The sequence below is a fragment of the Halichoerus grypus genome, chromosome 5 (assembly GCF_964656455.1).
Source record: "Halichoerus grypus chromosome 5, mHalGry1.hap1.1, whole genome shotgun sequence".
In the NCBI taxonomy this organism is placed as follows: domain Eukaryota; kingdom Metazoa; phylum Chordata; class Mammalia; order Carnivora; family Phocidae; genus Halichoerus; species Halichoerus grypus.
The window spans coordinates 62,606,229-62,628,816 of record NC_135716.1 but is presented as its reverse complement, the minus strand read 5'-3'; the positions used below and the strand labels follow the sequence as shown (position 1 = coordinate 62,628,816).

Genomic DNA, 22,588 nt, shown 5'->3' with positions numbered 1-22,588 from the left:
CTGCCTTCGACTCAGGTCATGATCCCGGGGTCCTGGGATCGAGCCCCACATCGGGCTCCCTACTCAGCGGGAAGCTTGCTTCTCCCTCTCCCACTACTCCCCCTGCTTGCGTTCCTTCTCTCGTTGTCTCTCTCTGTCAAATAAGTAAAATCTTAAAAAAAAAAAAAAAATCTGGACTAACTAAATGTCCTTCAATGATTATTGATAGTTATAAATGAATGGTTAAACACATTATAGTACATCCATATCATGGAATAACACTCAGCAATAAACTATTGTTTATTGTTTATTGTGCATATCAACACAACTTGAATGAATCTCAAGGAAATTATGCTGAATGTAAAAGTCAATTTCAAAAGGAGATATATTTTATGATCCCTGTTATATAATAACATTGTGAAATAACATGATAATAGAAATGAAGAATAGAATAGTGGTCGCCAGGGCTTAGGTATGGAGCAGGGAGTGGGTGGGTATTTCTATAAGGTGATAGCAAGAGGAAGTCTTGTGATAATGGTGCAGTTAAGTATTTACACATGTGGTACGATTGTGTAGAGCTACATGCACACACTGCATGTAAACTGGTGAATGTAATGTCAATTTCCTAGTTTTGATATTATGCTGTATAGTTTTGCATGAGGCAAGCTGGGTGAAGGGTACATGAGACCTTTTGTACATATCTTTGCAACTTCCTGTGAATTTATAGTTGTTTCAAAATAAAAAAGTCTCTTAAAAAACTGCAAATAAAAAATAAAAAGAAGAGAAAATATTAAAAACATCCTTAGAAAAATTCAAATTTTCTTTAAAAAAGAAATGTGGCTGAATTCTCAAAAATAATACTGGAAACAAAAGAAAAGGGGAAGAAAGTAATCCCAATATATAGTGAGATACAGTGAAAATATCTTCAGGTCTAAAAAAAAAAAAAAGATTGCTGTACAAAACAAAACACAGAATTTGTCACTACTAAAATAAAAGGTATTCCTTATGCTGCTGAGAATGATCCCAGATGGATGGTTGGAGATGAAGGAAGAAATAGAGCAATAAGAATAGTAAATATGTAGATACATATAAATGTATGCTAATGCCAGGTGTGACAAGTGGAATTAAAGTATTCTAAGTTCCTTGCAAAATCTGAGATGAGGGAAAAGGACCAATGAATACTTAATGTACATAAGTCAGTATTAATTTATAATCTCTGGATAACCACTAAAAGAATATTAAAAGTGTGTATGACTTTCAGACTAACAGAGGGAAAAGTAGAATAAATTTCAGTTAATGCAAAGGAAGACAAATGAACAGTTTTGACAAAATAGATAGAAAAGTGATTGATACAAGATTTTTTCCTTGAGCTATCAGAATTTACTGTATGACCATAGTCATTTAGATATTTTATTTATTTTATTTTATTTTTTAAAAGATTTTATTTATTTAATCGACAGAGAGAGAGACAGCGTGAGGGGGAACACAAATAGGGGGAGTGGGAGAGGGAGAAGGAGGCTTCCGGCCGAGCAGGAAGCCCGATGCGGGGCTCGATCCCAGGACCCCGGGATCATGACCTGAGCCGAAGGCAGTCACTTAACCAACTGAGCCACCCAGGCACCCCAGTCATTAAGATATTTTAACAATGGCATAAGATTGGCAAATGATTAATGAAAGAGAATGTAGGTTCTAGAAATAGACCATGTATATATGGCCACTTGATTTTATGACTTTTTGGGGTGCATGCAATCAGAATAAGTACTCACTATGTAGCAGTGTTCACCTATGATAGTCCAATATATCCATCACCAATTTGAAGCTATACTTGCCATAGAGACAGAAGTGTGTACATCCTTTCCTTAGATCATTAGTTCTAAGAGGAAGTTCTGGGCATGCACTATGAAATTTCCTCATTATTCTGTCATGCTGAGCACTTTGTTTTAGTTACATATTCTTTACAAATGATAAAAGTCTAAAACAAATTAATTCATACTCAACTGAGAGACATCCTTTTTATGGTAATTTCTATATACATCTGCTACTTCCATCATGGGTTGATTTAAGTAATTTCTTTGAGTTTTGAAGTGTTTCACTATTTCTTCTGAGTATCACCCATATTTTACTCCTACAGTGGTATTTTCAAGTAAGACTCTGGAAATTCCTAACACCAGATAAATTGTTTTGATAGACTTTTATGCTGAACAATATAATTCCCTAACTGAAAGTATTTTCATAGAGTATGTTAATATTTTTCACTGGGGACCTTGACATTTGCCTGGAAATTTAATTATAAGCTTGTACTTTTATATGAAGATTTTCTCAAAGTGAATACTAAATATACTAAAATACTAAATATTCTAAATAATTTAATCTGAAAAGACATTTCTGTATTAGAGGAAAGATTAGTAGGCATTAGATAAATATTTTATCACTTGTCATCATTCAGTAGTTCTACTGGGTAGATTTACTTATTATTTGCCTATATTATTAAAAGCAGGGAGGATTCAGTATCAGTGACTTAGCTTTAGATTTAGAATTGTTCATTTTAATTGTGGTAATTTCATTATTCTTAATTTTTATTATAGAACAACTTAGTTTTTGCTTTCCCTAGATTATCTAGATTATATTCCATAATATACAGCAGGGCTAATTAGATGCCTTTTCTAATTATAAATGAGGATTATAATCCTAATTTTATATTAGATTATATTTGAAAAGGGCCAAGAGCCTTTCAGAAGAGGAGTGCAAATTTTCTTTGCCCTAGGCTTATATTGTTGTGGGTGGGTGTGTGACTGTGATGGTTTGCATTGATAGGTTGTTGGTGAGGGGCAGGTAACCAGAAATAAGCAAGGATTTAACAAGCACATACTAGTTAGATTGTGCATCTTGTATGCAAGCCTTTAATTTACAGTGAATGATTAACTCTATATAAAATACTTGATACTTGTGCATATTGAGTGCAATAAATAACTGATATTTTAATTATTGCTATTCACTTTGCTTCCTTTTCTGTTGAGATCACTGTTCCAGTGAAATCTCAGTTTTAATTGGGAATGAGGGAAGTGAGTTTAGGTCAGGTGTGGGCATGGTTCTGAGATGCAGGAAGGTTGAATAACCAGCAGATAATCTGAGTTCTCTGAATAGAGGACAGAAAAACATCCAAACAGATGTCTGTCCCCTTCTCACATGTGCATGGAAACCTAGATGATGCATTGGAACCCATTCCTGGCCAAAGCCAAAACTCAGAACAGAGCTTAAGGCAGAAAAAAAAATCCCCCTTGTTCTACTCCCATTCAGAAAAATGGAAGGAGAGAAAGGAAAGCATGGGTTCTGGTGTGGGTAGAAACCAAGTAAAATTCAACCAACTGGGATTGGTGACATCGATTTAAAATAATGTTGTTTCAGGGGCGCCTGGGTGGCTCAGTTGGTTAAGCATATGATTCCTGGTTTTGGCTCAGGTCATGATCTCAGGGTCATGAGATCGAGCCCCATATGGGGCTCTGTGTTCAGCATGGAGTCTGCCTGAGATTCTTTCCCTCTCCCTCCCCCTCTCCTGCTCTCTTTCTCTCTCTCTCTCAAATAAATAAATAAATAAATCAGAAAAAAGTGTTTCTGGGACAACTGAATTTTAAGTAGACTTCTCTCATATATTTGTTGATAACCCAATGTCCATTACCTGCCTATTTATGACATATAGTTGGGTGGTGGGGGTGGGGTGGGTGTTCAGAAGGTTGAGATTTCAAATGCAAATTTTTAAGAGATCTAATTAAAAACAGAAAATTGAAAGATGTGCAGATTTAGAATTAATTCAGTGATCAGATCTTAATACAGTTTTGAACTAAAATAACATTCTACAGATGATAATGTGCCATATGCAATTAATATTTAAGGTAATTGTAGATGTTGAGTAAGAAATATATCTGATTGACACCACCTCCATTATTGACTGTAATTGTCCTGCATGTTTATTGATTTAACAAAAAGACTAGAAAGTCCTGAAATTTTAGAACTGGCTTTAATTTTGTTTCTTGATAACTTTCTCCTGAGGTTAAGAGGAACAAAAGTAGTACTTACCTCTTAGGGTAATGAAGTACAAAGTAACTTACTCCTAAGGAAGTAATTAGGTTAAGTAATTTTGGGGCAGAATCCCATGCTATCTGTACGTTGTGGGACCCAGAACAAGGGTTCTTAACCTGGAACCTCGGAGGGTCAGCCTGTGGATGGGTAAACCACCAGGAATGTTATGTAAAATTTGGTGTTTGTGTGTACATATGTGCTTTTTCTGTTTGTTTTTTAACTAAGGAGTCCCTTAGCTTTCATTAAATGAAATGATCTTTTATTAAAATAATTTCTACTGTTGACTGATTACTCATTCCGGTTTTAATAATGACTCTATGATGAGCTACGTCCTCACTCATAGTTTTGCTTTTATCTAGTGGACATTAAAATGTATTTTGGGACACTCATCATTGTTATTTAATTAGTATCCATTCTCCAGCTCATTAATTGTGCTAATGTTACATATAGTACACAGTTGTCTATTACTAGCTATAATAGCCCTAAATTCCATTAGTCCTTACATGTTATATAATATAAATCTGCATTCAGTAATTACTTAATGGTTCTTTAAATTGTTTTTCAAAATTTTTAAAAAGAATGTTATCTTCATATGTGTATTTTTAAAATTAATATATTTGAATTGGTACCAGTAACAGAATTATAATTAACAAGGAAACAGATATTAATGCAGGGGACTGTCTCAATATATAGTATATTCATGAAGTTAAAGACTGTAGTTGGTAATAAACTATATTAAGAGGACATATCTTAGTTTTATAACCAGAAAAATAAAGCCAATAAAAAGATGCAGTATGCATTTATAGCATCAAAAAATGTATGCTATAAAATGTGATAAAAATGGTAATGTGATAGTAGTAGTAATAATAAACATAAATATATAAAATATTATGTAAATATATAAAAGTAATAGTAAACATGAAAATATAAGGTAACACTTCTTTTGGGTGGATCATTACGGGTTCAGTCAGGAAAACAGATGTATCTGGGTCATATAGGGTTTAAAGCAAACCAGTTTATGTGATGGTGAGTTAGAAGGTGGGACACAGAGGCCAGGGAAATGCTGCTGAAGGTTGTGGGGCTGTCGCCAAAGGCAGGAGGAGCTGACCCTGAAGATTTCTGCCTGGAGCACAGAAGTAAGTGGCTCTCAAATGCTTGCCTGGAAGCTGCTGCAGTTCTCCAGTACCTTTGCAGAGCTCCCACAGCTATTCCAGTCTGCAGTGGTTTTCACAAATTTGCTGGGAAACTGCTGTGACTTCCTCATCTGCCCTCACATCTGCCTGCAGTTAACTCTGGAGAATTTCTTCTGCCTCTCTATGCTCTTTCCAAGTCTCCTCTGAATTCCTCACAGTAGGAAACTGTAACCCAGATCATCTAAAGGAGATTTTGGGAAACAGTTCCCAGCCTTAGAATGAAATGTAGACAACCTGTTATAGTAGGCCACATATATTCCAAGCACTTTATGAGTGCTTTGCAATCTTTTTATTTAATCCTCCTGGGCACTCTATGATGTAAGTAGTATCATTCACATTTAGTAGATGGTCCTATTGAATGTTAAAGTGATTGTCTTGCCCAAAGTCTTACAGCTAGTAAGTAGAAGATGATTTTAAAAAGTGTCTCTCTGATTTCAAAGCTTTGGTGTTAATCACTACCTTGTCTTCTATTGCATTTCATTTACATTAGTAATATTATTAATATTAGTTAAGTATGAATTAAATCCTCCATTGGTGACAGTTGTTAATATATTTTGTTTGCAACTTTAATGCCCCAAATTTAAGCTTGTAAGTGCAAATTGATCACATTAAAATTAATACCTACATTTTATCAATCCCCAAGTCCTTAGCCTAAAATTTCCGGAAATGTTTTTGTTCCAAGGCATGAGTGCTATGACTTCCATTGTTGTTTCAATTTTTATGTTCCCACGGCCAACATCTCCCAGGAATCCTTGGCTGAAGGAAGACTTGAATGTCACTGAAGCAGCAGATGAGGAGGGCGCCCCACACTATAGGCCTGATTCCCGGCTGAAAAGGGGGCAGGCAAGGCCATTAGTAGAAGAGGCCCAGGCGGGTTCTCTCCAAATCTTGCCTAAGTTCAGGGCAGCCACTGAGCTGTTGGCCTGAGCTCTGGGAGGGCTTTCGTCATTGAGCTGGAAGGCAGGGTCCGGTGCCTGGTCCTCAGAGCTGGGGAGCAGCTCCACACGGTGGTTCCAGCATCCCCTTTGGGTCTGAGGCTGGAGTCTCGCGCAAGTTGGGCGGGGCAGGAGGAGTGGGTTTACGGCAAGGGGCAGGACTCGGGAGACACAGGGATCCCCTGATCCACTGCAGCCAGCCTCGAGGCCACAGGGTTAGGGGGCGTCTTCAGGGCGTGTCCTGGTTCCCGGACTCCGGGGAGGTCTACATCCCGGGACAGGCTTGGGGCGGAGTCCAACGAGCGGCGTCGGTGTCTCTCCTTTGGGGAAGTTGCGGAGGTGACTGCATCCCGGGGCAGTAAAGGCGTTGTTACCCAAGGACTCTGCTCTCTAGGCCCTCGGGCGCTGTTAGGGCTCCGGGACAGGCGGGCGGGTACCTCCACGACGCCGGTCGGTCGGGATCGCGCGCTGGCGCGTGTGTCTGCGCCTGCGCAGAGCCGCCGTCGCGGCAGAGCGGGACGTCTCGAGCTTGGCCCGGGTGCCAGCGCTGTCGGCGCTCGTCAGCGGGCTCTGCTAGCTGACACCCAGCACGGTCCACATGTGGCCCATGTCGTGTGGACGGCCAGGCGCATTGTCTCCATCTTGGTTAGGTTCTAGCACCCAGGGAATTTCATGTCACAGCTGTTGCGCTGATGGTAAGAATTGTAGATAAGCCTCCTCTCCCTCCCCGGAAGTTCAGCCTCCTTACCTGATACCCGTTGCTGTTCTGGAGTACTTTTTGCCCTATGTGAACGATCCCTGTGAAACTTTTCAGCAGTGGGGTTTCTGTTGCCAACCCGACATTCTAGCTGCACGACTCCCCTCTCATTTCCCCAGTCTATCTGCCCTAAAGTTGTGTCTGTGTGTATATAAATCTTTGGGGGGGGGGTCGTGGTGGTGGAAATCAACCTTTTTATTACCAAGAGCATCTTTGCAAATCTGAGGATTTAAATTTTCACGTCTGGAAAAGAGGTTTCTGTCCAGTTCAAGTCCTCAAAATTATTCACGTCCAAATGCTGGTGGATACAGGGATTGAGTAAGAGTCAGGATAATTCCTCTTATAAACACAATAATCTAAAGCTATACTGTTGTACAGTCAAGGTACCCAACATACCCTATTACAAACTATTTTCATTTTATTTATGACTGAATTTGTCCTGTGTCGTTAATATATATTCATTAATGGAATATAAGGATATCCAAAATTAGTTACTAGACTAATGATATATATATATTTTTTAAAGATTTTATTTATTTGAGAGAGAGAGTGAGAGAGCACAGAGGGGGGGAGCGGGAGAGGGAGAAGCAGACTCCTTGCTGAGCAGGGAGCCCGATGCGGGACTCGATCCTGGGACTCCAGGATCATGACCTGAGCCGAAGGCAGTCGCTTAACCAACTGAGCCACCCAGGCGCCCTAGACTAATGATATTTTTAAAATTTAACAGTGATTACTTGGTTTATTATGACTATAGACATTGTCTAAAGACAATACAGGAACACTTCAGTTTATTTTAAAAGAAAGAAAATACCCACAGAAACTTTCCATCTAATTTGAAAGGTAAAAAGAAGTGCATGAGATCTTCAGAGGTTTCAGAATAGAAATTGCTGTGGCTTTAAAGCCTTATTATCTGACCTGATTTTGCTTTATCTGAGTGCCCAGGCCTTCTGTGACAAGAGTAATCTAGTTGGTTCTTCTATTTATTTTTCTATTTTTTTTTGTAACATACAATGAATTTAAATAGAATAAAATACATCTTTTCTACAGAAGCAAAATCCAAAATGTTTTAAATTGCATTTCACTGATGTATAATTGGGGTTTAATTGAACCTTGCATTGTTTTAACCACAGTATAGAAATGATTTCTTTACTTATAACTAATAGTTGAGATCTTAAAAAACAGAAATAAAGAAGACCTGTGCCAACTGGTTGTTTGCTTACTTCTTTTTCAGAGTATATATATAAAAAAATCACATTTGTCCAATAAATATTTTGCCACACAGTGTTTTTGTGTTAGAAATCCTTTGCTCTTTTTAGTTCCAACTCTGTGTTCAATCTGCACATTTGAGATACCTTGAATTATTTTATCCATGTCTTTGAGATCACCTTGGAATCTTGTCATCTACAAATTCCATTTAACCTCTACTCAGATAAATCTGTGTATTTCTAGACTGTTAGAAATGTCAGCAAATATACCTGAGATATCGTGACAGCAGTTTCTTGTATAGGAATTTTGAAGAGTGTATTTTGCTGGGCTAAGAAATCTATGAATGCTTTAATTGTTGTTTATTAGGACATTAAGGGACTTTAATTACTAATATTTACCTGGGATCAGTAAACCAAGAATTAATTAATTAATCCATTCATTCATTCAGTACCATCTATGAGCTATGAAGAGTTCCAGGCCTTAGGGAGAGAGTAGAGATCAAACCAGACCAGCCCATGTTCTTAGTGCTGTAGTAGAGGATGAGCAGAGGCAGGTACAAAAAGATGAGCAAATATTTAATGAGATGATTCTGGAGAGTACTAAATGCTATGAAGAAAATAAGATAATGAAGTGATAAAGACTTACGAAGATTCATTAGGGTAAGCCTCTCTTAAGATATTATTAGAGACAAATGATGACAAGCCAGCCATCTGAACATCTGAGAGAAGAGCATTCAAGGCAAAGGAAATAGGCCACCAACAAAAAAAGACAATGGAATGGGGGAATTTCCAGTATTCCTTCTGTTAGCATTCCTAATACCTGATTTTCTGGCCCACTCATAAGACCATTGCCTCTCACAGAATCTAAACTTAAAATGATAATTGACAGACTAGAATTCTCAGCTAAAACTAGCAAAGTGAAACGTGATTGATATGAACGTACAATGGTGCTTACAAGTTCACAAACTTAGTTACACAGCACAAAATGATATCCATGTGGCTTGGCAGCTGTTCATCTGGGAACAATCTGGGGATTCTAACTGACCACAAATTGGAGCTTGCTCTTTGCTGTTCCTGACTGGAAAAAAACAATGTATAGATATTACCCTCAGGCAGCTTTCCATCCAATTTAAGGCTTCATTATAGCTGTCCAAAAATGGAACAGGCTGCTTCAGCAGGTAGAGAAATCTTCATTGCTTAACTCATTAAAAAAAAAGAAGAAGAATGAATACCCATTAGGGCTTTTGGAAAAAGTAAATTCTGTATTGTTTGGAGACTAGTTTAAGACACTTTTTGGTTTCTGTGAGTCTGTGGCTTGTTACTTGTTTCTTTTATTCCAACAAAATTTCCTTCATTTTGGGATTATATAAATGGTTAAGGAAAATAACATTGGTAAACCAAGGTTTACCAAAAGTTTAGTTTGTAGTGGCATTTCTCAAAATAGTAATCTGAAGTTTAAAATTCTTAGGCTATAGTTTTTAAAAGAATTTAGATCAGAAGAACCATGAGAGACAATGGACTCTGAAAAACAAACTGAGGGTTCTAGAGGGGAGGGGGTTGGGAGGATGGGTTAGCCTGGTGATGGGTATTGAGGAGGGCACGTTCCGCATGGAGCACTGGGTGTTATGCACAAACAATGAATCATGGAACACTATATCTAAAACTAATGATGTAATGTATGGGGATTAACATAACAATAAAAAAATTAAAAAAAAAAGAATTTAGATCAAAGTTCTAGTATTTCTTTGGCCAAGTAGAATAATAAAAATAAATATAAGTAAATATATTTTGGCTTTGCATGTGTTAGCTGTATAACATAGTTTACATTTCTGCATCTTACTTTCCTCACAAGGAGGACAATAACTTGTACCTGCCTTAAAAGATTATTATTAGGATTAAATCATTTGCTGTATGTAAAGCAGTTAGAGCCATGCCTGGCATTAGTAAGTGCTATGTAAGTGTTCACTATTATTATTAGATATAAATGTTTGCTCTATTCTGCCTTCAGGAATTAATGACCAAATTAATAACTGAAACACCTGACCAGCCAATCCCATTTCTCATTGACCATCTTCAGTCTAAACAAGGAAACCGCGGACAACTTCAAAGAACTTTATCTGGATCTGCAGCTCTCTGGGCAGAAAGTGAAACATCAGGTAAGTGAAAAAGTATATTTTACAGTTGGTTTTTATATATTTAATGTAAAAATGTATAAAAGTCTTTTTGATTATAATAAATGTAGATGGTTACCAAGGGTTTCATGTATTCATTTGCAGCTTCACTCATATGCTAAAATTTCACTCATGTGTGGAATTTAAGAGAAAAAACTAATGAACAAATAAAGAAAAAAGGAGACAAACAAAAAAGACTCTTAAATACAGAGAACACACTGTTGGTTGCCAGAAGGGAGGTGGGGGGGTGGGGGAATAGGAGTGATATAGATAAAAGGGATCAAGAGTATACTTAGCTTGATGACCACTAGTAATGTATAGAATTGTTGAATCATTATATTGTACACCTGAAATTAATATAACACTATATGTGAATTATATTCCAAAAAAGAAAAAAATTTTAATTTGTCATAAAATATTCTTGAATTTGAATATATTGTTATATATTATGCTATGTATTATGAGAATCTGTGTGTGTTCAATTTCAATAGAAGATTCAGATTTGCAAAAAAAGATTTCATTCTGTGTGAATTCAAACTAATTATTCTCAACTTACTTCTTTTCATGAAGACTTTGAATTAAATGATTATAGCTTACCTATAGAGAGGTAAAAAAAGATTTTAAAAAAGTTACCTTTCACTTTGCCCAAACTGATGATTATTCTCTATTTCCTGTGGTGCCTATTTTTATCTTATGTAGTAAATTTAACTTTAGGAAGATTCATTTACTCTGGACATTGGGGAACCAACCTTACCAAGTCTGCAATAACCTCATCTCCCCAATAAGCACTGGTTAAGATAATTGGGTAGACCCCGACTTTGATCTTTGCTTATGGATTGTGTGTCTGACAGCTTTTTTATTCTACATACTGTTTTGTTGGTTTGACATTTCCTTCTAAAACCAAATCTCCTATGCCTGTTATGGCAATAGCCAACTCCTTGCCTAATTCCCGTGGGAATCTGACTGACAGGACTCCAAATGCATTCCTGACATCTTCACTTTTCTTATCCTCTTCATGCTTTATGAGATCCCCCGAAAGGATTTTGGTCTTCTTTGGGCATATTTTCATATCGGTACCTTCTTGAGACCATGTCTCAAAGCCACACTAAAGTGGGTAGGAAATAGGGTATCCTCTGAAAGAATGTAGAGCTCTCTGCTGGCAGTTATCCATATAGGAGATATCTGCATTATACAGGAAACTAGGATACAAACTTTTGGCATATAAAAGAGAACTCTTGCATTTTCCTGGCCTCACTTTCTTGGGTTTAGATTCTAAGTAGCATGGGTATATAGGCATGAACTCTGGTTTGTAGGTACAAAGATGGCACCCATCATGTAAAGGCAGACCATATGAAATCTGTGAGCCCAGTGAAGCTCATATGAGCCCGTGTTTATAAATTATATTATCTGGAGAGATAGTAGTATGTTAAACTCTGCACTTTTAATCATCACATATTTAGTATCTCATACTTTCCATGGGTCAGAAGTCTGTACCTACCACAACTAAATCCCCTGTCTAATCTCATAAGGGTGAAAATCAAGGTATCAGCTGCATTGCATTCTCATCTGGAGGCTGGAATAAGAAAGAACCTGCTTCCAAACTCATTCAGGTTGTTAGCAGCATTAATTTCCTTGCAGCTGTATGACTGAGGTTCCTGTTTTCATGCTGCATTTTAGCCCGGGGTTGCTGTCAACTCCTAGATGCAATCCACAGTTCCTCGCCACATGGCTCTTTCACATCATGACAGCTTACTTCTTTAAAATCAGCAAGGGAATTTCTGTCATTCAAGTCTACTTAGCATATATAAAATAACATAATCATAACATTGACATCCCATCACCTTTACCATATTCTGTTAGTTTGAAGCAAGTCAAAGGTCCTATCTACTACACTTAAGGGGAGGGGAATTATATAAGACATAATGTCAGGGGCAGAGATCATGGGGATCATCTTAGAATTCTGAGTAGCACAAGTACTGATGACTGCGGCGCCTGGGTGGCTCAGTTGGTTAAGCGACTGCCTTCAGCTCAGGTCATGATCCTGGAGTGCCAGGATCGAGTCTCGCATCGGGCTCCCTGCTCAGCAGGGAGTCTGCTTCTCCCTCTGACGCTCCCCCGTGTCATGCTCTCTCTCTCTATCTCATTCTTTCTCTCAAATAAATTAATAAAATCTTTAAAAAAAACAGGTACTGATGACTTACTGCTTGGAGAGGTGAAGGAGGGGAGGAGATTATTATAACTTCCAATTTACTGACTTGGGTAATGGCATAAATGCTTATTTAACAAAGCAAGATGGGAACAGAGGACAATGATAAGTCCACTTCTATTGATGACTGAGTTTTTGTGAGGCATCATAGTAAATAATTCCAGCAGGCAGTTAGATACAAGTCTAAAACTCTGGGGATGGGTCAAGGCAGGAGTCACAGAGTGGCATTTAGGATCATATATAATCGTTAAAGTTACGAGAGTGAAAGAATGGAAGAAGTTGTCAAATTTGCCAGTAGAGTGGGAGATGGATGGGGCAAAGCAAGTGTGAGATTATATCTGATGCCTGAAATTTTGTCTTTTTATTAAGAAGTGAGGTTTGCTGAGAACAAGAGGATTGGGAATTGAAGAGGGGAGATTGTAGTGATGCCAATTGTTAACAGTCACCAAGGAAAAGGAGAAAACAGTTGGCAAAAGGAAAAAAAAAAAAGACTGTGAGGCAATTCTGGGTCCTCTCTGAAGTTGAAGACATGAATGACTCCTAGAAACCATCAGACAGTTGTGATTTTCTCCAACAGTGCCCAGAAGCAGTGGGAAGGGAGCAGAGCCAACTGTTTGAGGGACTGAATGAGAATTGTGGTTGTGGCATGGCAAGGGTAGAGGGCGGAAGAACAGTTTTGCAAAGCAGTTGAGGACATTTGTGAGGAATTTATTCCAGTGATCAAAGCACATGGTCTGGTATGAGAGAGTAGTGAGCAAGGATAGGAAAATAATTAGACAAAAAAGCAAATCAGAGAGCTGAAGATAAAGACCTTTAGAAGGCTGGTGCAGGGGTAGGTGCAGTGAAAATATGAGAGAGATTAGAAGGAAGGAAATTGTGATATTTGAGATCAAGACTTTGGGGGTGGAGTGAGTCCAGATGATGAGAAGGTCCTGTTGGTAGCCTTAGTTGTGGGGTGATCTTAATTATAAGGGAAGTGAAGCTTTTCAGAGTTAGGGAGGACAAGGAAGAATGAGACTTAATGCATGATTAGTCTGACCATTAAGAAGATGAAACCAGAGTTGCGTTCAAGTTGTTGAAAAGTCAAGGGAGACTGTGCCAGTGTCTTGAGCTGGGCTGTGGAGTAATAAGGAGGAGTGATGGCAACAGTGAGGAGCAGTGAATGGTGTAGACAGGCAGCATTTATCACCAGAGAGGAGGGACTTCCAGCTTAACGGTGTTGGGCCAGGAAAACCCAGCCTGTGGCCGGTACCACGTAGGGAAATGAACCCTCTGTCCCAGGAAGCTGCAGAGGAGGGAGCACTCTTGTGGAAAGAGTGAGGTCTCTTAAAACATGAAAGAGGGGTCTTGAGGATAGAAGAGTGTTTGTTTACCGTGGAATGTATGTCCCAGAAGGTGAAGGGGCAAAATTTTAGAGAGAAAGAATATGACAGGAAGGAGAAGGAAAAGCATAGGATAATTCCTGGATATGAATATAAGTGATGAAGTTATAATTTGGGTGATAGTAAATAATGCCAGTTTACACCTTGACTGCAATTTTGAATTGTTTCTTCTGGTGCATGTTCTAATTAGCTAGAAATTATCTCAGTATTCAAAGTGTTTTGGTATAATATCTTTTGAAAATATCTTAAGTTGTCCTCTTATTGCCATCAAATGTATCTAGCAACTCAGGACACAACATCATCTAAAAGTCTGTCATTTAATATTACTGTGCAGAAACCTGAAGCCTTCCTTATTTTTATGTCTTTTTAGATATTTAATTATTTTTCTTAAATACTTAACGGGATTTGTTTTTTCTTTCTGATATTGATGAGTTTTACTGGGACTATATCTCGATGATTATCTTTTTTCTTTAAATTTTTTTTCTTATATTCAGTGAATCTTTTCAATCAGCAAATCCAGGTCTTCAGCCTAAAACTGTTTTCCTCTTGTGTACTTAGTTATTGCTTCTATTATATTTGTTTTCAATTTCTTCTTTGGGAAAATCAGCTATGTGTAAATTGACTTTGCCTTGCTGTTCTTCATTCCTCTCATTTCATTTCACATTATATTTGCCTTTCTTTATTGACTAACTTCTGGGGAGATTTGTCAGGTGTGCTCTCTGTGTCACTGATTCAATTTTCTGCAGTATCAGTTTTCTTTCTCTGGCTTTGAAAACAAATTTAAATGTTGGTATTACATTTTGGTTTATTGTCAATATTTCCTTATCTTCTTTATTCATTTCTGTCTGCAGTTATATTTTATTGTAGGTTAGTTGGTTAACTTATCTCCTCTCACATTTCTGTTTGTTTCATAGAATCCATTTTCTTTATTTTTATTAAGAAGGCAATTAGCCGCATTCTAAAATTTAAAGGTTTTTCAGAGTAAATCTTCTCTAAAACTATGAATTTTCTTTGTATCTTGAATGCTGTGTTGCTTTTCATATTGAAATTTTTTAGAACGATATTTTTTCCATTAATTCAAATTTAAACGAGGAGTATTCTATCTAGTTTTACGTTTGTCAGTTAATATTATAGGTGGACTCTTTGTCCCCTCAACATATAGCTCAGGACAATTTGGATCCCTTTCAAAAATTTTAGAGAGACAGAAGAAATCATGACTGCTACTAAAATTCCATTATCAGTTGAATCCTATGGGTCTCTCCTATGTTCATGAGTAATTTTGTCTCATCTTGTTTTCAACCAACTAAATAAGAACAGTATCATTGCTAGATTATTTAAATTAATGTGGATTTTTCTCCTTAACTATAGTGGAAAAGTTAAAAAGCCACAAAATCCAGTATGCTATTCCTCCCTTGTTCTTTTTAGTCTTTTTCTTTGCATCATGAAATGCTCTGTTTTATGATCAGGATTCTTTGTTCCTTTAGCCATGTTGCATTAGAAGATATTATGGTCCTAAGATGGATGTGGAAAGACAGATTCTCATAGAAGAACAGAAACAGATGACTTTGATATAGGGGCAAGTATCATGGATGCCTAGAAATCTTCCAGTCCTTTTCTGATTTGCCTATCTTTTGTCTTATTCCTATCTGTGGAAATATGTCCTGCATTCTGGCAGACCACAGACCGATATTTCTATTCCTAGAGTTTTAGAATATTTATGCCTCTTTTGGTATTGAATGGCGTGTTGGAGGTAGTAAAATTAGGTAACAGCTAGTTTTGCACAACCTTCAAATACAAATTTGAGGAATCCATATAATGTTTCATGATGTCTATTTGGTATTTACAAGTGGGTGGCTAGAGAAAGATTGATGAGTCATTCATAAAGCTAGAATGATTCAACAACTTATAAATTTAAACAGGAAGGCAGAAGGAAACTGTAAACTCTAAGGAATGTCACATAGATGAAAGGGGAAGATGAGGAAGCAGTGAATGAGACAGAGAAGGAAGAGTCAAATAGGTGATATGGAGATGAGGAGAATGTAGGGCCCTGAGGATAAGAGAAGAAAATATTCCACAAAGTTAGGCCTGTCTAAAAATATGAAATGCTTGGCAAAGATGTCGAGAGGGGTGAACTCTTGGAAAGATCATTTAATTTGGGAATTAGTATGACTTTGACCACATTTGAAGGGGAGCTATAATTTTCAACAAAGTTGGTTGAATTACCCTTTTTTTTTTTTTAAAGATTTTATTTATTTATTTGAGAGAGAGAATGAGAGAGAGAGAGAGCACATGAGAGGGGGGAGGGTCAGAGGGAGAAGCAGACTCCCCGCTGAGCAGGAGCCCGATGCGGGACTCGATCCTGGGACTCCAGGATCATGACCTGAGCCGAAGGCAGTCGCTTAACCAACTGAGCCACCCAGGTGCCCTGAATTACCCTTTCTTGAATAGAGAAGTGGAAAAAATGAATGATGCTAGGGAAAGAATGTAGATGACTGTCAATGGTTTAATGTGTCTTAGTGAATAATGGATAAGGTAAAATCAGATGAGTAAAATTTACAACTAAACAAGTGTTTAGTTGTTTTTATTTATTTTTATTTTTATTTTAAAGATTTATCTATTTACCTTAGAGAAATTGAGAGAGAGAGAGTGGGGGAAGGGACAGAGGCAGAGAATCTTCAAGCAGACTCCCCACTGAGCGCAGAGCCCAGCACTGGCCCAGTCCCACCACCCATGAGATCATGACCTGAGCTGAGATCATGACCTGAGCTGAAATCAAGAGTCGGTTCCCTGATGGACTGAGCCACCCAGGAGCCCCAGTTGTTTTTATTTACATTAGAATACAGTGCTTTATTCCATAATACCCATTTAAAGAATGTTATTTTAAGTAATGGTAAGCCATGCCTTAAAGAGTCTTTCCAGAAGCCTTTCACAGTTTAAAATGATCTTAATCATATTAATATATAAATTGAATCATATCAAATCCAAAACTAAAATTTACATGGGAAATTAAGCAAAAAATACTTTTGAATATTTGCATTATTTTTTTTTTTTTAAGATTTTATTTATTTATTTGAGAGAGAGAGAATGAGAGAGAGCACATGAGAGGGGGGAGGGGCAGAGGGAGAAGCAGACTCCCCACCGAGCAGGGAGCCCGATGCGGTACTCGATCCTGGGACTCCAGGATCATGACCTGAGCCGAAGGCAGTTGCTTAACCAACTGAGCCACCCAGGCGCCCTGCATTATTTTTGATGTGAGGTGACCTATAGCTTTTGCCAGGCATATCTAATAACTTCATGGATTTAGTTTTTGGTCAATCTTGAAATCACTTATTGTTGAGTTTATATATATATTGTTTGTTTGTTTTTCTTAACAGAACATAAAGGAACAAGGAGGGATTTCAGAAGTTATGATAAGCCTTGGCAATTAAATGCAAAGAAGCCTAAAAAGTCAAAAAGTGACCTTGCTGTGTCTAACATTTCTCCACCATCACCAGAATCCAAATCATGTAAGGAATTTTGTCATTCAAATGTTACTTAATGTATGTAAGTATGTGTTACTAACAAAATGAAGAAAAGGTAAGAATTGGAGTCAAACTTTTTATCTGATATTTCTGGCTATTAATCCTAATGAATGTTGTGTTCATTTCAGCAGTAACATTGAGCTTTATTTATAAATATCTACTCACTCATATTCTCAAGCATGTTTAATTGATTTAGACCTTCTGGAGTATATTCTTTTAAGAACGTAAGCTGACTGGAGCAGGTTCCTTGCCTGTCACGTTCAGTTGCAGCCTTGTATCACATTCAGAGCAAAACTAGCCCTACATTTAATAAAGTACATAAAAGCAAATTAAATCTTTTAGAGGGGAAGCAAAGGAGATTTATATTAAAAAAATTTAACAAAATTTAAATTCTTAATCCTTCTCTCTTCTTTTAGCCCCCTCAAATTCTACTTCCTCAGAAATAGTTTATAATTTTCACATCCTTTGAAATAGTTTGCATCTTTTTACATCCTTTTCTTTGTACAAACTAGCATATAAAATATATGTGAGTTGATTTGCTTTATAAAATGGCTTTAGACTATACACATTCTTGAGCAATTTGTTTTTATTATTTTAGAATGTGCTGTGGATATATCTCCATGCTAAACTTAGATCTAAGTTACACTACTTAATAAGTACATACTGTAGCATGCTGTGAATGTGCCATAATTTATTTATTCCCCTGTGGAAGAACAGTTGGATTGATTACAGAGTTTTGCCTCCATAAACTATTAACTGAAATAAATGAATGTGTTCTCATTTCTTTATGATAATTTACCAGACATAAGATTGTGGGGTCAGAGAATCAGCATATTTTTATTATAGTAAATATTTCCAATTACTTTTTAAAAAGGTGACAGAAAAAATATTTCAGTAGTCTGAGCTCGCCTTTGCTATAGCATTACCATATAAATATTTAAAAATTATTTTATTTTAATCAAAACAAAAAAATATGGTTTGAAAACTAAAGTAGTATTATAGGCTTCTAATGTGGAGCCACTTTTAACTCTTTTAGATGTTCCTTTTGGTACACAAGTTTACATATCCAAACATACAAGTTATTTACATAGTTCCCTTTTACTTTTTAAATTTGAGGCATCATCTCTTGACCTCCTTCTAAGACATTGTGGTTTCATACCTCAGGCCCATTTCGTCCTCACAGTACAATCATGCAAGTATTTCAAATGTTGAATGTATATCCCACAATGTTGTTATGACTGCATTAATTAGCCATAATTTCAGTAGAGCCATAGATGTCCAACTATTAATTTGTTTCTAGAACTAATAATTGTCTTGTTTTTCTATTTGCTTTGTTTTCTGTGTACCCCTCACTGTTTCACTAAACCTTGCCTTAAAGTATTCAACACTCAATATGATCAAATACATCAAGTAATTCTAACTTTGATCTTATTTTATTTTATATTTTATTTCATTAAAAAAAAATTAGAGACCTCTCTTCTGTAGCCCTTTGTCTTCTCGCTCTAATCTTGGCTTCTTGGTTTCTAGCCTTTTCTCAACTGTCTTCTGAGACCATCCTTCACTGCGATCCTGAGGATTTTCTTTTCCTCCTTCTTGTGGAGGACCATCTGTCTCCTGAATCCCAAGTCTTTCCGCTTTTAGGTTTATTTATTCATTTTGGTGGATTATCTCCACTACAAGCTTTCTGAACAAGAATGATTGCAAGATAAATATTTGAATCCTTATAAGTAACTTGATTGGTTCCTTAGTTGGGTATAAAATTCTAAGTTAGAACTAATTTTCAGTTGGAATTTTGAAGGAATTTCTCCTGTGTCTTCTGGGGCAAGTATGGCTATTAAAAAGTCTGACAAGAACTTGATTGCTGTTTCTGTCCCTGAAAGCTTTTAGGATCTTTTCTTTTTTACCACTGTTGTAAAATTTTGTGATAATATGGTTTGCATTGTTCTGGACATTTAACGGATCCTTCCAATCTGAGAAATGGGTTTTTTATATCTTTATTACTTTGACATTTGTCCTCCTTGATTGATTGATGCTTGAGTGTTGAAATGTTATGAAATATCCACCTTTTGGGGCATCTGTCTTTCCTCAGTGACTAGATTTCAGTATTCTCTACTTTGCTAGATGCAGTTACCACTCCTCAATTTATACTGCATCTTCAAAAAAAAAAAAAAAGATTTGCTATTTCTTGCCTAGTAATGTCTTCTCTTCTTGTTCTACTAATTATTTGACCCCAAAAATATTTAATATAATTTTAGTAGGAATTTGGGGGAAGTGAAGGTAGATGTGTTCTGTCTTCTGTTTTATCAGAAGATAGCAAAATGTCTTAAAAATATATACTAATTGCTGATGAAGAAATTAGTAATTTTTAAGCTGCTAGAAGATGATATAAAATATAATTTGCTTATATGTTTTCCCCTAAGTTATAGAAATCATTAATTGTAAATCAGTGCCTGAATTTTCTTTTTTCTATAAACAGTCACACTTCCCTTTACTAGTTCAGTTCAAACATTTCTTAAAGCCCAGCTTCGTAACTTCCCTCTGTTTGCTCATAAGAAAACTATTTCCAAAACAAACATTTTTATTCTGTACATTGATCTTGATACAATCTTTCACATAATGATGAATAGGAAATTTTTATCATTATGTAGCATGCTTATGAAGTAATCATTTTTTTTAAAACATAGTGCCAAGGTCAGTAGATCATCCTAAGTGGAACTGGCGAATTAAACCAGAAAGCCGTGATTTTGATGAATTGAACCACATCCTTCAAGAGAGCAAGAAGCTGGGAAAAGCCCTTGAGAATCTCTCTCGAAGTAAGTTCATTTACTTGATTATAATTGAAATTCCTAACCAATATTAAAGTAAAAACATTTATGACTATTGCCAGTAACCCATTTCCAACATCCTCATTATAATTACGTGAGAGGTTGTAAGAGTGTGTATGTGATTGGAAATGAGGATTGATCTTGCCTTTTCCACACGTTCCTGGGAAGATAGGTATAGAGAGTAGGAGGAACTGTAGACACCACCCCTGCCCCACCCTGTCCCTTGCCCTTGCTATTTGACTCCAATCTCTCTACAAGGTCTCTGTCACCCAGGTCAGCTGCACACATATAATGGTATCTTACTCATTCTTCTCTTTTGAACCTGATTGTTTTGTGTCATCCTAAATAGTAAACACACCTATTGCCTCCATGAGTTTTTGATGTCTCTAAACTTTTTTAAAAAATTCTTTATTTAAATTCAATTTAGTTATATATCGTGTATTATTATTAGTTTCAGTGGTAGAGTTCAGTGATTCATCAGTTGCATTTAACACCCAGTGCTCATTACATCAAGTGCCCTCCTTAATGCCCATCTCCCAGTTACCCCATCCCCCCACCAACCTCCCCTCCAACAAACCTGTTTGTTTCTTTTTTTAAAAAAAGATTTATTTATTTATTTATTTGACAGAAAGAGAGAGAGCATGAGCAGGGGGGAGGGGCAGAGGCAGAGGGAGAAGCAGACTCCCTGTTGAGCAGGGAGCCCGATGTGGGACTCGATCCCAGGACCCTGGGATCATGACCTGAGCCAAAGGCAGACACTTAACTGACTGAGCCACCCAGGCGCCCCTCAGTTTGTTTCTTACAGTTAAGAGTCTCTTGTGGTTTTCCCCCCTCTCTGTTTTTATCTTATTTTATTTTTCTTTCCCTTCCCCATGTTCATCTGTTTTGTTTCTTAAATTCCACATATGAGTGAAGTCATATGGTATTTTTCTTTCTTTGACTGACTTATTTCACTTAGCATAATACCCTCTAGTTCCATCTGTGTCATTACAAATGGCAAGATTTCATTCTTTTTTATGGCTGAGTAATATTCCTGTGTGTGTGTGTGTGTGTGTGTGTGTGTGTATGTGTGTGTGTACACCACACCTTGTTTATCCATTCATCTGTCAGTGGACATCTGGGCTCTTTCCATACTTTGGCTGTTGTGGACATTGCTGCTATAAACATCGGGGTGCATGTGCCCCTTGGAATCACTATTTTTGTATCCTTTGGATAAATATCTAATAGTACAATTGCTGGATCATAGAGTAGTTCTATTTTTAACTTTTTAAGAAACCTCCATACTGTTTTCCAGAGCGGCTGCCCCAGTTTGCATTCCCACCAACAGTGTAGGAGGGTTCCCCTTTCTCTACATCCTCGCCAACAATCTATCATTTCCTGACTTGTTAATTTTAGCCATTCTGACTTTTGTGAGGTGGTATCTCATTGTGGTTTTGATTTGTATTTCCCTGATGCCATTGACGTCTCTAAACTTCTAAGAGTAGCAACTGGGGCAGAATTCTTCTTAAAATCCTTTCAGAACCTAGCAACATACTTTTTTGTAAAAACAATGATTCTGTAATCCAAAGCCAAGGTTATAGGTTTTGCTCTGCCACTTATTAATAACCTCAAGTAAATCATTAAACTTCCAATGAACCTTGGTCCTCTCATCTCCAGAGAAGGAAGACGTGATTCTGTCTCCTTTTTCTGGTAGGTGTGAAAGTTTAAAATGATATATTTCAAGTAAAAACTTTTAAATATTACTGTCATGAGAGTAGACAATCAAATATTTGATAAATGCATTCTATATATGTAGACATATATATATACCTTGTGGTTTTAGTAGTGAGTTCAGAGTATTCTTATCTTTCTCTGGTTCTGAAATATCTCTCAATTTTAAAATTAGATACCTTTAGGAGTACATTAATGCCATGACCTCACTAAAATTTTCTTTTGATGTCATGAAATATTAAAAATTCTTAAATAGAAAATAGGATACTAGCACGTTCTAGTGGATTATATTTTAAGATATATATGTTTCTTTAGATAGCACAGTTTTACTAGTTTCATGATGTATCAAAGTTAAAATTGCCTGGGGGGGATGAACAAATTGGGTGAAGGGGAGTGGGAAATATAGGCTTCCAGTTATGGAATGAATAAGTCATGGGACTAAAAGGCACAGCATAGGGAACTGAAAAAAAAATAAAATTGCCCCTTTGTATATTTTGGGAGAAATAATGTAGATATCATATGTATATATAATATATGTGTATTTGCATATTGTATTATACTATAATTATATATATTTACACCTTACATTTTATTATATTATAATTTTATATATAGAAAGAGATTGAG

At 36.7% G+C, this 22,588-nt stretch overlaps 1 protein-coding gene across 1 annotated transcript in view; it reads left to right on the top strand.

The window, feature by feature from the left end:
- C5H8orf34 (chromosome 5 C8orf34 homolog) overlaps positions 1–22,588 on the top strand; it is a 372,149-nt gene that overhangs the window by 78,647 nt on the left and 270,914 nt on the right. Inside the window, 3 exon segments of the mRNA XM_078072311.1 lie at positions 10,155–10,302; positions 17,280–17,411; positions 20,111–20,239. Of these exon segments, the coding sequence (XP_077928437.1) occupies positions 10,155–10,302; positions 17,280–17,411; positions 20,111–20,239 (409 nt within the window).